The sequence below is a fragment of the Aphelocoma coerulescens genome, chromosome 9 (assembly GCF_041296385.1).
Source record: "Aphelocoma coerulescens isolate FSJ_1873_10779 chromosome 9, UR_Acoe_1.0, whole genome shotgun sequence".
NCBI classification, from domain to species: domain Eukaryota; kingdom Metazoa; phylum Chordata; class Aves; order Passeriformes; family Corvidae; genus Aphelocoma; species Aphelocoma coerulescens.
Genome location: NC_091023.1, coordinates 26,064,720 through 26,081,564, shown reverse-complemented (window position 1 = coordinate 26,081,564; position 16,845 = coordinate 26,064,720). Strand labels below are relative to the sequence as shown.

The following is a 16,845-nucleotide window of genomic DNA, read 5'->3' as shown; positions in this document are numbered from 1 at the left end:
TGCGGATCACTCACTGGGCTGTTCCATAAAGAAGTGGGGATTCAGTTTTCACCTTTCTTGGTAGGAGGAGGTTACCCCCCTTAAGCCGCAGACATTTTAGTGTGTGTAGCTGGTAATAAAAGATTTCAGAAATTCCTGCCATGTCTGCCTCAGAGGTAATAAACCTCTAAAGGAAGGCAGCAGAAAGGAGCATGGTGTCTGGTTTGAGTGAGAGGAATGACGGCAACTCATATTTCTGCTGTTGATGTTTGTCACTCTCTTAGTAAAAATGAAACTTAATTAAAATGAAACTTTGTAAAAATGAAACGAATATCTTTTGATACGCAGTTGGCTGGGAAATCTTTTGACAGAGCTCAGAGCTGCCTCTCCGTGCAAGAAGTCACAGCTATCTCCCTCCCGAGGAGAAATCACTCGGTGAACGAGGATGTAAGATCTTGCAAAGCGTATGTGACTGCATTAATTTGACAAAGGCGATGAGTGTGCGTGGAATCAGGCACCGAGACGCAGACATGCAGCCGCTAACATTCCCCGTGCATCCTCTCCCTCCTTCTCCTGAACCGCCTGGGGAGAAATGAGAAGCCGGCGCGGGCGGGCAGGTGCAGGGGCCGCTCCATCGGACACGGCGCTCCTCCGCCCCGCCCGGCCCCGCGCCGCCGCTCCTGCCCCCGCCGCTGCCCCGGCGCCGGGGGAGGCTTGGCGAGGTGCACAGCGTGCTTCGGCGGGGCGGGGGGGCTTGTTTGTTTGTTTCCTGCCCCATCCCATTTTTATGATCGCGAAGAGGAAGAAGCCTTCAGGTCAGCCGGAGAACTGCTCGTCCGGCGGCCGGCGGACAAGGGCTCCTTTGATCGGCGGCGGCGAGCGGCGGGCGCGGGCAGCGGGGAGCGCCCCGGGCTCTGATGACCCGGCGATGCGGGCGCCCCGCGGCCCCGCCGCTGCCCGCGGGCGCTGAGCCCCGCCGGCGGCCGCCCACCACGGCCCCGCCAGCCCGAGCCCGAGCCCGAGCCTGAGCCCGAGCCCGAGCCTGAGCCCGAGCCCGAGCCTGCGCCGCCTCCCCCCGGGACCCGCGGGCGCGGACCCGCCGGCTCGGGGCTCCCCCGCCGCCTCCGCCCGACGCCGCCCGGGGATGTGCGAGGCGGCCCCGCGGCCGGACCCCTGCGAGCGCCAGCGGGTGAGTGCGGAACGGGGCTGCGGGGCGGGACGGACGGACGGGCGGACGGGACCCCGCGTGGCTCCCTAAGCCGGGAGCTCCCAGCCGGGAGCGGTGCTCCCTAAGCCGGGACGCTGGGTCTGGGGCCAGCTCACCCTCGGGGGGCCGCGGGCCGGGTTCGGCCGGGGCAAGCACCCCGGGGCAGCGCCCCAAGCCACCCTCGGCGGGCAGCGGCTGCGGCGGGAGCCGAGCGCCCTCCCCGCCCAGGGCGGCCCGGCCCGGCCCAAGGCGCCTCCCCGGGGGCCGGAGGCGCGCTCGGAGGGCGGCGGGGCTGTGCCGGGCTCCGGGGCTGTGCCGGGCTCCGGGACTGTGCCGGGCTCCGGGGCTGTGCCGGGCTCCGGGGCTGTGCCGGGCTCCGGGGCTGTGCCGGGCTCCGGGACTGTGCCGGGCTCCGGGACTGTGCCGGGCTCCGTGCGGCGGAAGAGGTTCAGTCTCCGAAGGCTGCCCGGCGATGCCCCGTGGCACCGCCCGACCGGCACGGGACAGGCTGCACAAGTTAGTGAAAAAATAGTAAAGTATTCCCGTGACGTGCTGCATTTTCTGTGGAGGCGACGCTGGGAAGCAAATAAGCACAAACCGATTTTAACAAACCCATCCCAAAACCAGAAGCCAATGCATTAATTAATTCCCTGTGCCATCTAGACCAGGATCCGTCGAAACATCTTCAGCTCTCTGTGGTGTCTAAGCTTCAGCAGGCAGAGCAGAGGGGATCACGTAAGCACCAGGATAAGCGTAAGAAAACCACAATACCGAGGCTTGTATCTGCTTAAATTATTCCTACAGTTTCGCTGTGCTTGCAGTAGCACATAAAGCAGCTTCTACCTGGTGGTCGTTAATGCAGATGGGCTCAACTCTCTAAATAACTAGAAGTAAAAATTACTCAGATGCCTTTAGACACGAGGAGCGCTCCTGCAGGAACAGAAAGATTAGCTCGCTTGGAAAAACTTAGATGACTGCAAAGAACGTATTTGCACATGAAAGGTACAGTGTTTCCTGCTGCTCTGTGGAGCTGTTTTCAGTGCTCAAAGTCACCACCAGAGTCAGGAGATAAGCATCATTGCTTCGATGAGGCTCCAAGTACTCAGAGGATTCTGGAGACTCGGCAGTATTTAGCCCATATAAATAACATTTTTTTGCTGCTTAAAATGACTGGAAGTGAGAAGGGGATAATGGTTAATTTGCTTTTTTATTACCTATGAAGTTTTAGCTCATAGTTAATGCAGGGCAGATTTCTCATTCCTTTGCACAGTTCATTGGGATTTCAGTCCTGTGCCTGAGAAACCACTGGCTCATTTGACCAAAAATCTTGTTCTTCAGAGAAAAAAAGCAGCTCATGAGGCACGTGAAAGTAGTTCTGATGGTCCCTGTAGGTGCAGAAAGACAGAGGCTGGGCCGACCTCAGGATTCCAGCCTCCTGAGCCATGGAAGAGCTGCAATTCTGGCACAGCCAGTCGCCTCCTGAATCTTGAAGTCCCGGGAGTAGCAACAGAAGGGCAGATGAGAAACACAGAAATAAAATGTCCTCTTGTTTATGTAGAGGAACAGTGTGAGAATGTCCAGTGAGCCACCAAGACAAGTGCTGGTAAACTCATGGAACACAAAATCTCTCTTTACTTACATCTGTAATACTGGGTTATTTGACATCTTCAGTTTATTAGTAAACATACACTTTAGTGACCTGTTTTTGCAGCAGAGGGTCCGCATTCTAGGGGAGGTGGACATCAGAGGGAGGAAGAGATTATTGGGAACTAATGAATGTGAATTGGGCAGAAGAGGGAGGTCCAGTGGAAAAACAAAGACTGGAGATGTGAGAGATTGCAGCAGTTTGAGGAGAGTTTGAGTTGGGATGAACACAAGTCAGCAATACAGCTAAGCCAGTTTAAAACAGTGAAGTTCAGAGTATTAGACTTAACTGGATGCAGAGCCTGAGAAGGGTCCCTCACTGACTTAAGGAAGGGTGACCTTTGTGTGAGGGGTCTGGTGAATGTAGTGTTCCCGTTATTTATCCCAGTGAAATTTTCATGTTCTTTCCCATTGAATGGAAAGGGTGTGTACAGCCTGTGGATGTATAGAGCTGATGTGTATCCCAGGAAATGCTGTGAGGGATTTTCATTGTGAGATACTGAGAAATACATTGCTGTGTGTGTAGGGACTGGAATCTCAGTTGGCGGAAGAGAGTCTGGGCCTGGATAAGTAGGAGCAGGTGAAGGGAGAGCACAGAGCTGCCACCAGCAGCACTGCAAAGGTGGCCCAGTTACCTTTGAAGAGCAACAGAGGGACAATGTCCAAACGTACTGCATGAGCTGCACGAGTGAGCGTGAGCTCGCTGCCACCGGCATTGCGTGACTCCTGTTTCCTGGTGCTCTAACCTCCAAAGACAGGCCTGCTTGCAGTTCTTTAAAAATTACTGTGAAGACTCCCTGTCTTCAGTGTGAATTTGACAGGCTCCCAGCAGAGCCTGATTTTTTTTTTCTATTTTTAGAGCCAGCTGTAAAGCTGTAGTCAAGAACTGCTTACATAATATTTTAGAAGTGACAGCAAAGCACAATGGCATATTTTGACCTTTGGCATTAGATAAGTAATTGGCAGGTTAAGTTAATTTTTATTCAAGCAAAGAGACTTGCTTTTTACTGCTTGTGAACTCCTGTACCTCCACACAAGATTAAACCTCACGGGTACGTTTTAAAAATAGGTTTTGATTTGTTGGCCTTCCTTTTCTGTGTGGTGTGAAGGAAGCTCCTCCAAGTGAAGGAACTCCACTCTTCTGCTCTCCATCCATGACACGAAGTGCATGGTACGTGTGTGTGTGTGTGTGTGTGTGCACGCCCAGGCCTGGCAGAGGGCAGGATTCTTCATTTCCTGACTGACAGCCCAGTAGTATTACAAATAATTGGAAAACTCACCTAGAAAACACCTTTGTTACAGTGCAATTGAGGAGCCGGTTTCAAGCTATGACTCAGGGTAAGTGCTCAGTGAATATTCCCTTTTCCATTCCAGACGCTGGGTTATGGGCAAGTCAGAAAGCCAGATGGATATAACTGAAATGAATACTCCAAAACCGAAGAAGAAACTGGGATGGAGTGGCCTGGAAATAGGGCTGGCTGTGGTCGTGGTGCTGCTGGCCATTGTGGCCATCACCATGATTGCCCTGTATGCCACATATGACGGTGAGTACACAGGGACTGACTGCATGCACAAATACGTGGGAACAGGGAAGGGGTTTAGGATGTTGGCTGAAATGTGGAGCTGCATCCACACGTCGCTGGAAAAACTCAGAAACTGCGTGTTTCCAACTGGGACTGGGTAAACCCATTTGTTCATGCAAAGTTGTGGTAAACACAAACCATCTGCTTGTTCTGACTTAGGAATACTTCTGTTTGTAATTAATGCTTCAGTAAGCAAAAATCCCAACAAATTACAACATTGCTGAAGAAAACCAAACTCCAGGTCTCCTTTGTGTTTTTTCTGTAGATGTATGAAAATCCTATTTTTTCAGGCTGTTGCAGTAAGGACTCTCAGAGAGTGTAGTCATCCTGAGAGGTTTTGTGCTTCAGCAGCCAGAGCAAAATAATTTCATTCAGGGGTAAATATCCTGATAATTTTTGGAAAAGATAATACAGAGAAGCTAAAATTTCCATCTAGGGTCAAACTAGAATGTTTCCTTATATTGGGAATTAAGTGCTTTGTTTGATTTTGAAGTACTTAATAGATTTGTTTAAGCTTTTTACTGATGTGTAGTTCAATTATGGGATGGGAAAATGCCACTGCGGGGAAAAAAAGAGTTTTATTTCCAAGGTCTCAAAAGGAAATATTTTCATGTTCCTGAATCCTGTATTTTGTTTAGAAGACTTCAAAGTGAATGTCTCAGAATTTTCATATAATTCCTTGAAAAGTCCTTTTGTCATTGTAAAGTATTGCTAAATTCAAACTGGCTTTGTAATTCTCTCCAGTCCTTGTGCTATTTTTCTCTAAATTGCTTCTTTGTTATAAAAATAGTATTTTGCCCACTTCCAATTGATAGGACATTTTCCTCTTATGACTACAAAAATTCCACATGATGAATGACTAGCACTGAATGACCCTAAAGGGTTGAAGATGATGATATTTTGAGAGCCTGGTCCTATAAATATTCCCTTACTGAGTGTAAGGTGTCTGTTCCTATTTATCTTAATGTACACTACGATTAAATTGACTGTCAATGAAAATATTTACAGTAGATTTTATTATATTGACATTGAGTAAAGAATTAAGAAAATGACTGTATTCTCTTTTAGATGGGGTTTGCAAGACACCAGACTGTATCAAATCAGGTAAGAATGAAAATACATATGTTTTAAATTAATTTATGTGTTTTTAAACCAAATTATTACCACGGAATGCTCCTATCTAACTGCAGACAAGTATGGCACATAGAAGCATGTGCTCTGCTACCCCACGTGATTTTCTTAGCATAGTTCTTCTACAAAAGTAAAATCTTGTGCTATGATGTTGTCAATCTTGCAGTCATCCTCCATGTCCAAAAGATTCTGAATGTTATAGTCTGACAAGCTACTTCATCCTTCAGTAACAAGTGCATACGAATTCTTGTTTACATCCTGATCTGAACTCTACTGGAAAGCTGCTACAAAGCATCAGGGAAATGCTGAGTCCCACATTCTGTATCCACTCAGAGTAGGTGAAAGGGTTATTATCCCTGCCTTCCCTTTCCCCTCACCTCTGGTCCTCTTGGCCTTTCTGTTTTCTCTTCCAGAGCAATTAATGCTGCTTCCCTTTTTTGCCTAATTTATTTCTAAATCATGGAATGATAGAATCACAGAAGGGTTTGGACTGGAAAGGACCTTAAAGCTCATCTCATTTCCTGCCATGGACAGGGACACCGTCCACTATCCCAGGTTACTCCAAGCCCTGTCCAGCCTGGCCTTGGACACTTCCAGAGATCCAGAGGCAGCCACAGCTGCTCTGGGCAACCTCTACCAGGGCCTCCCCACCCTCCCAGGGAACAATTTCTTCCCAATACCCTGTTTTCACTTAGAGACATTAAATATCCCTGTTTATAACACTTCCTCCACCTCAATCCTAGGCTCAGGAGCAGCCTCTCTTGGCCCTCAGAAGACAGGAGCATTTACCTGTCTGTGCCAACACAGGTTTCACAGGGGCTTTGTGCTAGCTCTTCTTTCTCCTTTTCTGCCCCTTTCCAGCCTCAGCTGACAGCTCTTCATGCCCTTACAGAGTCCTCTCCAATGCAGGAGGAGATCCCAACTCTGCCAATGGAGGATCACCTGTTGTGTCTGAACACCCCCACAACAGGACTCTTTTGGTTATGTTTTTCTGGGAAGCTTCTAAGATGGGACCCCAGCAATCCTTCTCTTGGTGTGACCTTGGGGCAGTTGTTCATTCCTCTTTTGCTTTCTCCAGCCCTGTAGGATAACTGAGCTCAGAAAGGCTGTGGCCCGGTCACAGAGGGTGCCAAGGCACCTAAAAGAGAAGCTCATGCCATGGCCCCTTTCCCAGCACCCCACTGTGACCTGAGCTTCCTGAGCAAACCCCATGCCTGTTGTTCAGCCTTGGTAGCCTCCCATGAGAAGCATCACAAACATCCCAATGGCTCTGGGGTATCTTTTGTCACGAGGAACACATAACTCTTATGTAGGTTCTCTACATCATGACTGGCCCCTATGGAGCCTAAGAAAGTTCAGCCCTGGGAAGGGGGTGAGGAGTCACAAAGGATTTGACAGTCAACATGCAAGACAAATGTATGTGCTTGCAAGCAAAAGTGTATGGGATTTAAGTGCAGTTGTTAAAAGAATCCCAGGTACACAGCATCCCATGGGAGGCTCCCAAAAGGTTCTGATTCGTAGACACCATTTAGACTTGCAGATATACCAGAAACAGCACAGGAAAGTCAGTATATTGGTTTCCTTACTTCCATGGGACTACTGGTTTCAGGTCTCATTTTAGCAGCTTGGGTCGTTGCCGCACATTTCAGCCCTGTTGGTCACCCTGGGAAAGCCCCAGATCCCAGGAACTGCATCCTGTCATCAGCATGCGCCAAACATAAGGTTTATTTCAGGTGGCCATCACTGTCTTTTCATTCCACTTCCAAGGTGTTCTTCTCCCACCATGAAAGCTCATGCTGTGGTTTGGAAAATGATCCAATTAGTTCTCTAGTGGATTGTTTTTAATCTCTGATGATGCTCATTTTCAGCTAAGTACACATTGCTAGAAGGAAGTTCAGACAGACTATGTGATGATGAATGAACTCCAAAAGGAAAAGCAGGAAAAGTTCAGAGAAATGAGGCATAATGTAGCGAGAAGTGCCTAATTAATGAAACAGAAAAATTTTGCTCTTTTATGCTTCTGTTAAAAGCTTTAACAGCATTTAATCACTGGAAAGGGATAAAAGGAAGATGCTGACAGAATTGATGGTTCATTTGAGAGAAGAGCTGCAAATAAATGACCAGAAGAGAAAAAATATAGTAAAATAATGAATAAATAAAGAAGAAAAAAATGTAATGAGAAGTCATTGGTTACCCAGGGTAAGATACCAGTAACTGCCTGGCAGTGTTATCCATGGATTTGTGAGACCCACTGCAATGTAGCACAGAAAGATACCATGCAATTTGTACATTTGAGCATTTTTTGGATAAGCTGACACACTCTGCTAACTTCCCTGAGCTCAGGCAGCATGGCCTGATGGAACAGGGGATTTTGATCTCTGTTTCTTACCTAGGTAAGCACATTGTGTTGCTCCTGAATCCTCCCCAGGTCACTGGTTGCTATGCCAGATTATATTAGTTTATTTGTAAGCTATTAAAGCAACAGCTGACAATCAGGAGTACTACAATAAGATTAATCATTACAAGTAATTGATATGAAGCTCTACATTCTTGGTGGCAGGTAGGAATTGAGTAAACAAGTGACAGTAGGAACAAAGCCAAACACTGGTTTGTCACAGCAACACTGAGCAGTAATGAAAAGTACACCATGTGTTACCTGTATTCATGTAGGTATCAATTCACCTGGATTAGAGATAAAATAAAAAAATATTCATATCATAATCACATTTCCTTGATTTTAGTCTATCTGTGGTATCAACCAAATAATGAATGGTTATCTTGGGGCTCAGGTGTGCAAATAACACTCTTGAGGAGAGTATTCTGCATGGTCATACTTAATGTATGTACTTCACATACAGGCCTAATGAAAGACCACAGTTCCCACAACTGAGCTCTTTCTGGTACTTTTGCATTATTTAAGCTTCAAGTTCTGATAAAAGTTGGATAGCTAATACTGGCTGGCCTGGACCTTGGAGCAGGAAAGTGATGAGAGATGATTATTTTGATGTGACACGAGTAGGCACAATTACCCAGGTGCTGACTCCAAGCAGAGCAACCCAACTGCACAGTTCAAGCCAGGTTTGATATTAGACTGTTAATGATTTCTCAGATTTAAGCAAGATATGGATTTCTCCTGGGTGTTTTGTTGTGAGGTTTTCCCCGAAGTGACAAGACAGCGGATAAGGGCCATCTTTTCTTGGTGGCAGAAGATGTTTCTGTCCTACTGTTACTGTTTGGCAGGGCTGTGAATGAGCCAGCTGGGCTGTCCACTCCTGGCTAGGAAAGTCTGTGCTGCTGGACTGACACATGCCAAGGTCATCCAAGGGACAGTGATGCCCTTTAGATGCTGCCCCAGCCTGGCAGAGAGATTCAGAGGGATACCCTTACAGCAGGAGATGTTAGAAATAATAACAACTTTCCTCTTTCACAGCAAATAGGTGGAGTTAGGACAGGAATAAACTGCAGCATTCAAAACACTCCTCTAAATTAAACAGTGCAAAAAAGACAGAAACCAGTACCAGAGCTTCCACAATCCCAGAACTCTTGGGGCTGCAGCGAGTGTCACACTTAGTAAAAACATGACTGAATATCCCAATCTCTGGCTGTTGGCATGATCCTGTATCCCTTTAATAGAAGTCACCCTGAAGCCATTGACTTCAGAAGGGAAACCACCAGGTATGAGGCTTTGTATCTATTTCCACAGCAGGTTTTATGCTGCTGAAGGAGTCTGAGGTTGAAAATGCACCTGTCCATGGCTTTTTACATCTTGCAGGCACTGGGACCACCAGATGTTGGCCTAGGATGTAATACTCCTAAGGCAACTGAAAAATGGAGGCAGGCAAGTCAACACAAACACCACAGACTGTCTCTCCATTTCCACCAGCACTAGAGACACGGAAAATATTGAAAGTACTGGAAAAATAACTATAAATATTTGACTTGCCCATGTGGAGGAATGAACACTTGAAATCACAAGCCTCATAATTTACTAAAAATAATGTCAGGAAAATGGGAAGAATATTCAGTATCCTGGGAAATTCAGAGGTATCCCTAGCTCTTGCCTGACTCCTAAGATCTCTCCTTTCTGTGAGAGACTCTGTTCTGGCATATGGGTGGTAGAAGCAGTCTGAGTGGAAGAGGAGTAGGTATAGGAAAAAGCCCAGAGGGTTTATGGACAGCAGCTGGGAAACTGTCATCAGGGAATTGGATTTCACTGAGAATCCCTGGCACTATCAGTCAGTGACCGGCCAGTCTTGGACAAGCCACTTCCAGAGGGTCAAAGGGATAGCAAGAGTCGGTATCAGTTCTAGAGTAAAATGTGGAGCAGGTCTAAAAATGAGTGTGGCTTCCAGAAGGCATTAATACAAAAAACTTTCCTGACAAGAACTGAAATGGTCCAAAAAGTCAGTATTTTATTGAAATAGACAGGATTCAGTTGAGTCTAAATCATACTTAATTACCAAAATCACATTACAGCAGATACTTAACCTCTGCTATGTCTTGTGCTTTTAATGTCCCTTTCCACCACATTTCAGTACGAAGAAGGGTAAGTGAAGGGTAAATGAAACATCCTACATTTTATTTAGAACTGAGTGACCACTCACAGGGAGCAGGAACATCTGTCAGTTTACCACCAGTAAACAGCCAACTGGAAAGTATGGAAGTTGTGGTCAGCACATAGTAATTCCTTGTTCACCGATGAGAACTTTGTTTGGTCTAGAACATTCAAGTAAGCTTGAGCCTATTCTAAACTAAATATATTTATAACTTCCCTCTTCAGAGGAAACAAGTGTATTCCTGTCTTTCTGTAAAGACTCTTTGTGCCATGTGTCCATGCAGCTGCCCGGATCCTGGAGAACATGGACCCCAGTGCCAGGCCCTGCGATGACTTTTACCAGTACGCCTGTGGGGGGTGGCTCAAGAGGAACGTCATCCCCGAGACCAGCTCCCGTTATAGCAACTTTGACATTTTGAGAGATGAACTAGAAGTTGTTTTAAAAGGTCAGTGGAGTTTGGGGACTAAATAAAGTTTCTTCTTTGCCTTACTTGTTATCCTAAGAAGTTGTGGTTTTCTAGCAAAGCTTAAAATACTACTAGATATTTCAGGTTTTTGTGTTTGGTTCAGGACAAATTTGCCCCAAACTGTTTGCTTGGAGAAGGCTCTGGGAGTTGTGCTGCTGTGTCTGACACTGGAGTAGAGCTGAGCAGACCTGCCCTTGCTGGTATCTGCAGATCAGACCAACTGCAGTCCCCACCCTAAGCCTGCACCAGCAACAGCACCAGGCAGGTGAAGGAGAAGGAGAAGGAGAAGGAGAAGGAGAAGGAGAAGGAGAAGGAGAAGGAGAAGGAGAAGGAGAAGGAGAAGGAGAAGGAGAAGGAGAAGGAGAAGGAGGAGAAGGAGGAGAAGGAGAAGGAGAAGGAGAAGGAGAAGGAGAAGGAGAAGGAGAAGGAGAAGGAGAAGGAGAAGGAGAAGGAGAAGGAGGAGGAGGAGGAGGAGGAGGGGAAGGAGGACGTCTGTCTGTATCCACATCAGCTGAAATTCTGGAAGCTGCTCTCTGGCAGCCTTATGTCCTGCATATCTGTGTTCCATCAGAAATCCCAAAGAGCAGGCAAGCCAATTTCCTACCTGTCACATGAAGAGTATGAAATTGTTCATAATCCCTTTTTTCAGGTGAAAATAACAGAGTCCAAGAAGTCAGTCTGTACTCATATAACACTCTCCAACTCACTCTCTCCAGGCTAAATATCCTTTTTTTTACTTTGCCTATCTCCTGGTTTTGCAAGCTGTGTCTTCACAAAATAGCCTGGTTGCTTAAAACCTGTCCCTGAGAAGTCAGAGCATTTGTCTTTCACCAAGGGTGACCTACAGAGTATCTACTGACTCCTTTACATTCCACATACTAGCACAGACTGAAGCCATTGCAAGGCATTTCACCTCCAGAGCTTCCCCCCTCAGCTTCTGAAAGGCAAAGCCTCCCTGGAGTTAGCAATGGACATGGAGCACTCCTGAGCCAGCCCTGCTCCTCAGAACCCTGCCAGGACAGAGCAGGAATGACCATTATTTGCTGTGTGTGTTTCAGATGTCCTCGACACCCCCAGCACTGATGACATCCCAGCAGTGCAGAAGGCAAAAACTCTGTACAGGTCCTGCCTAAATGAAAGTAAGTGTCCCCTGAGTCCATTGCATGCAGGATATCTAATAGCAACCACCTCAGTCAGCTACACTTGGGTCCTATTCTGTGCATAATTTTTCAGATATCCTTTGTGAAAACTAAAATGTATCTATTTCATAGAGTCAAATAAGAATGTAATCAGTAAAATTGGTATTGTACCTCCTGCTTTACTACCTCGGGTATTTTAGGTAACTCTACAGTTACTAATTTGCTGCAGATACATAAACTCAAATCCTTTCAGTTAAATGGGAGTTAACTTCTTTTTGTGGAAATTACCAGGAATGAGGTGAAAGCTACCTGGCACATCAGGCTCTGCCACTAGAACAAAGAGCAGTAAAACTGTTTGCAGTGCTTCCTAAATAGTATTTTTATAGTTTCTGTAATACTATGAATACTTTTCAAAACTATTATTTCAAGCTATCTGCAGAGAGAAAAAAAAACACACAATACTTCTGTGTCATGGTCTCAAGGATCTGCATATGCTGTTTGTGACTGGAACATTTTTACATTAAATGTTAAAGCAGTCATACATCAGAGCAAACTGCTGCTGTGGTGATGGGGGAAATAGTTCTCAGCTTCATTGTTCTGAACTCATTATAATATATAACATTTGTGGGGTTTAAAATGTCATGGTAACTCATTTTATTTTTTCCAAAAGCTGCCATTGATAGCAGAGGTGGAAGGCCTTTAATTAGTTTATTGCCAAGTGTGTCTGAGTGGCCTGTAGCAACAACTAACTGGAATGCTTCCTATGGTAAGATAACTGTGCTTATTTCCTTTTAGTTAAAATATCTAAATTATTTAATTTATTGCTTACCAAAGATAGAGACTGACTATACCTTTCATTTGCTTAGGTACTGCTTGGACAGCTGAGACAGCTATTGCACAGCTCAACTCCAGATATGGAAAAAAGGTCCTTATTAATTTTTTTGTTGGCACAGATGATAAAAATTCCACAGCACATATCATTCACGTAAGTCTGCCTGGGTGCCATGGCCTTGTTGATCATAAAAGTGCAGCAAATAACTGGAAGCACAGACATAAATGTTAACAAAGAGAAACATCAGTGATCTGAATTTGACCCCAGTACTTTGTAGATGAATTTGTGAATTAATGTAATTTTCAATTGAAATTCTGGGTTTCACAGTACCCTGTCTGTTCTCCAAGCTGACATCTTTGTTCTGTGCACTCATACACTGTTACTGTCAGTGAGATGGGAATGACAGAGACAGAAAGGTCATCTCTGAAACTTGAACATCCAGACAAGGCAGGAGAATGTCTGGTGACTGCTGAGATGCAGCAGTTAGAGGAGCAAAGGGCCAATCTCTCCTGTCAGTGGGTAGACAGATCCATGAGCACTTCACATGTAGGAATTTTAGAGATGCAGGAGCTGCCTGGCTTGTCTCTGAGCTGTTTTGTCATCTGTACTTCACCCATTTTCACACTGGCTACCAGTGGCTTGCAGTGTTCAGCAACAGGGAAAAAGAAGACTGAAAAGAAAAAGTCTAAAGAGAATGAAAATAATTAAAGGTGGGCAACAGGATGAGAGAGGAACACTCCTGTGGCCAGCAGATAATTTGGCTAGTGAAGCATCAACACCTGTAGTTACTGAAAGAACAGTACAATGCTCTGCCATTTCCCCTTAAGCACTTCTCAATTTTTATTTGTATTTACAGATTGATCAGCCTGGGCTGGGCCTGCCTTCTCGGGACTACTATGAGTGCACTGGCGCATACAAAGAGGTGAGGGGGAGCTGACACACCACTGATGACAGTTCTCGTGTTTTAGCCTGTATTTCCAAGGCAGCTACTTGACTTCTTAAGACCTTTTGGAAGGAGATAAACATGAAACAATTTAGCTTTGTTATACAGCTTCTGCCAGGCTTCACAGCTGGATCAAGAGCTATTCCCTGACTGTCAGAGCTGTATTAAGACAGAATATAAGTGGTCATGATCAGCCCTGTTCTGTCACTGCAAAAAGGAGGCCACTTCTGAACTGTGATGGACTGGGAAATGTTGCAGATGAACTACTTCTACCAGTAATAGGCTTGGAAAGAAAACCAGAACCATTCAGAACCAAAGAGACGCTTTGCTGTATGAAGGATCTGAAAAGATCACCCTCTCCTACATCAACTGCTGAGCACAAACACAGCAGCAAAAGGATGTGATGCCATAGAAATGGCTCAGATACCTGAAACCTCATATGGTCTCCTTTAATTCTTGTTTACTCATTACTTCTATGGGTCTCGTTAACCTGTTAGCACTGACACTGTATCCCTGTTGCTAATCTTGGATGTGCTTTAAGTCCTTGAGAGATGAAGTGTCTGTGCTGAAGTCATGGAGCTGAAACTGCTACTACAGTGACCTTTAATTAACCACATTCCTTCTGTGTAATTAAATGCAGAAGCAATGAGAAGGTGTACAGACCATTTGGGGTTTGTAGGTATTTTGCTGATGAGCCAACAGCTAAAAGTGATTACACTTAATTACAGATCACATGCTCATTAAGACAATCATTGCCATCTGAACTGCTCAGTTCCATGTGAGATGGCCTTTAGGAGCTGACTCACACAGCACAATCTGCTCCTTCCATGTGTTGTGTTGACTGCAGCACTGAGAGACAATTCCTGTCCTCTGACCTACCTGGATATCAGCTGTGCACTGCTGAAAAGTAGAGGAGGAAGTATTCTTGAAAAACAGCTCTATCACTGGCAGTCAGGTTCCCAGTGTCCTTCCAAGCATGACTGCTCCAAGCGAGAGCTGTTCCCCTTCCATCCTCGCTCTCTGGCAGAGCCTGCTCTTGGCTCTGGATCCTGCTTTGTTATTCCACTCCAGGAGCTGTGCACAGCAAACACCATCTCTGCCTCCTGCTTGTTCCAGGCCTTTGCCTCCATCAAGACTTCCCACCCCAAAGCTACAAGTGGAATCTGCCAATAAGATAATTTTAAATCTTTTTCTCTTGTAAGATACAGGATGGCTCTGCTCAGACAGGAGTAATTCCGATGTCTTAAGTTTCCACTGAAATTGCTGAGATTATTTATACAGTCCAGTTGAAATTAGCTGACTTATTTCCTTGCTACCTGACTTAAGAGCTGCACTTAGGACAAAAATAAAGTCACTGATTGGTACCTAAAAATCTTTGTTAACTTACTGGTTTGAGGTAATAGCTATATTGAATTTTATGATGGTTTTTGCAGGGTTGGTATGCACTCTCTTTTGTGACTTGTAGCTGTCAGTTTCTTCATGGGCTTTTCTCTTTCTGAAAGGATCTCTCTTGCTTGCAGCTGGCACTGGGAGTTCAGCCCTTTGGGCTGCTGTGAGCCCTGCCCCTGTCCCTTCTGGCAGCTCTGTGCAAGCTGCCCAGTCCCACGGTGCCACAGCCCCAGCTGGGCACAGCCTGGCCCTGCTGGCAGGGAGGGATGCCCAGGACAGGGAATGGCTGCACACACGGAGCATTCATTAAAGAGGTGCGCTCCCTGCCTTAGGAGCTGAACGTACCAAAATCCTTCTATTAATAAAGATGATGACATGCACACCTTATTAATCCTAGGTTTAATCACTGCTTTGGTAGATTACATTGCATAAACCAGATTTGTTACTTGATAGCTGATCCAGCAATATGTATGGTTTTTATTTGCATTGAAAAGGAATATTGAAGCATTTCTGTTGATAGAAAAATGAGTGTGACTTACCAATGAGGAATTAGAACTACAAATAATAATGGAATTAGAAAAATACTGAGGTTCCATAAAATATAATGACACCTTAAGATATTTGACAGTGTGACATTTCAGAGAATTTGCTGCTGTATTTACATTCTTAGCATTAGTGAACTCTTTAATGTTCAATTCATATATATTGTCTATAGTATACCTAACTTTGCATACAGCAATGTCAATTCTAACTGTTCCAAGAGCACTGGAGGAGGTTCACAGCTTCTAAGGGTGCTTTTCCCACAAAGCCAATTCCCTCATTTTATGTTCCTGGGAACACGGCTCTTTGGAAGCGGTACTTTTGGAAGCTGTAATTAAAGTGAGCTAGAAAAAACATGGGTGATGGTTTAAATATGGACATACAAATGTCTCATTCTAAATAATGAAAACACAGTGCAGTCATTGGGAGTGTTTAGCTTTGAACAGTGCTCCAATCACGCAGTAGTGCTCCGCGAGGGAATGTTCAAAGTTAATTTCTAGTTGTGATCTAACAGTATTTCCGATAAAATCAAACTGTTTCAATAAGGGATGAAGAACTGTAGTTCATAAAAATGAAGATGAAATCTTGAAGGTAATCAAGGTATGCTCTGCTTTGAAGAGTTGTGTCTTTAAACTGTTCCTATTTTTTCCTGCAGGCATGTTCTGCCTATGTTGATTTCATGATTTCTGTAGCTAAACTAATCCTACAAGAAAGAAACATTTCTATCAGTGAGAGTGAGATTTCTGAACAAATGGGAAGAGTTATGGACCTGGAGAAAGAGATTGCCAATGTAAGAAAAACATCTTTAAACTGTCCTTTAAATAACTGACTTTTTTCTTAATACCTAAGAGAGCTGACTGTAAACTGAGTTGTTAACTTCCTTGCTGATGCTATTTTGTGGGACCAGAAATGTATGGAGCCTGCTACACCTGAAGGAACAGACAGTAACACAGCTTTGTCCTGGGAGGAGCAAGGGAAAGTATTTGAGCCAGCTGTTTGCCAAGCAACAAAATGTTTTATCCTGATGTGGTCACAGAAGCCCTACAAGAGCAGAGAGAGACAGGCTTGGATTTTGTTTAATGTGGTTTAGAGTGTGAGTTTTGGGAGATGCTTTGGGACCTCTCCTCCCTTTGTCCTGTTTCCCCGTGGGCTGTTTGGATCCCAGAGCAGCAGATTCCCAGCCCTTGGCCTGCTGTGAACACAAAGTCATGTTTGTGCTGCACAAGCTGCTCCACAATGCTGATTGTTCCAAGGGCATTTTTAACCAAACACTGTTCTCCCTTAAAAGAAAAGGACAAAGGAAAAATAATATAATGAGTTTGACTCTGGAGAAATAGTGGGAGTTTGGACGTGCATGGAGAAAACCAAAGGCATTCATGAGCAAACCATGGCTTATTATTATTAACCATTGCAGCAGGACCTGAAGGTGAGGATGA

General features: G+C 45.2%; 1 protein-coding gene across 3 annotated transcripts in view; it reads left to right on the top strand.

The window, feature by feature from the left end:
- The first annotated feature begins 1,003 nt into the window (after positions 1–1,003).
- Positions 1,004–16,845, top strand: part of MME (membrane metalloendopeptidase) — a 31,387-nt gene continuing 15,545 nt past the window's right edge. Inside the window, exons 1-9 of one of the 3 annotated variants that reach the window (XM_069024370.1) lie at positions 1,004–1,168; positions 4,205–4,374; positions 5,482–5,517; positions 10,384–10,545; positions 11,625–11,705; positions 12,376–12,471; positions 12,572–12,690; positions 13,394–13,459; positions 16,065–16,199. In XM_069024370.1, the coding sequence (XP_068880471.1) occupies positions 4,215–4,374; positions 5,482–5,517; positions 10,384–10,545; positions 11,625–11,705; positions 12,376–12,471; positions 12,572–12,690; positions 13,394–13,459; positions 16,065–16,199 (855 nt within the window). In that variant the 5' untranslated portion in view covers positions 1,004–1,168; positions 4,205–4,214. The other 2 variants (XM_069024372.1, XM_069024369.1) reach the window with 2 other exon arrangements.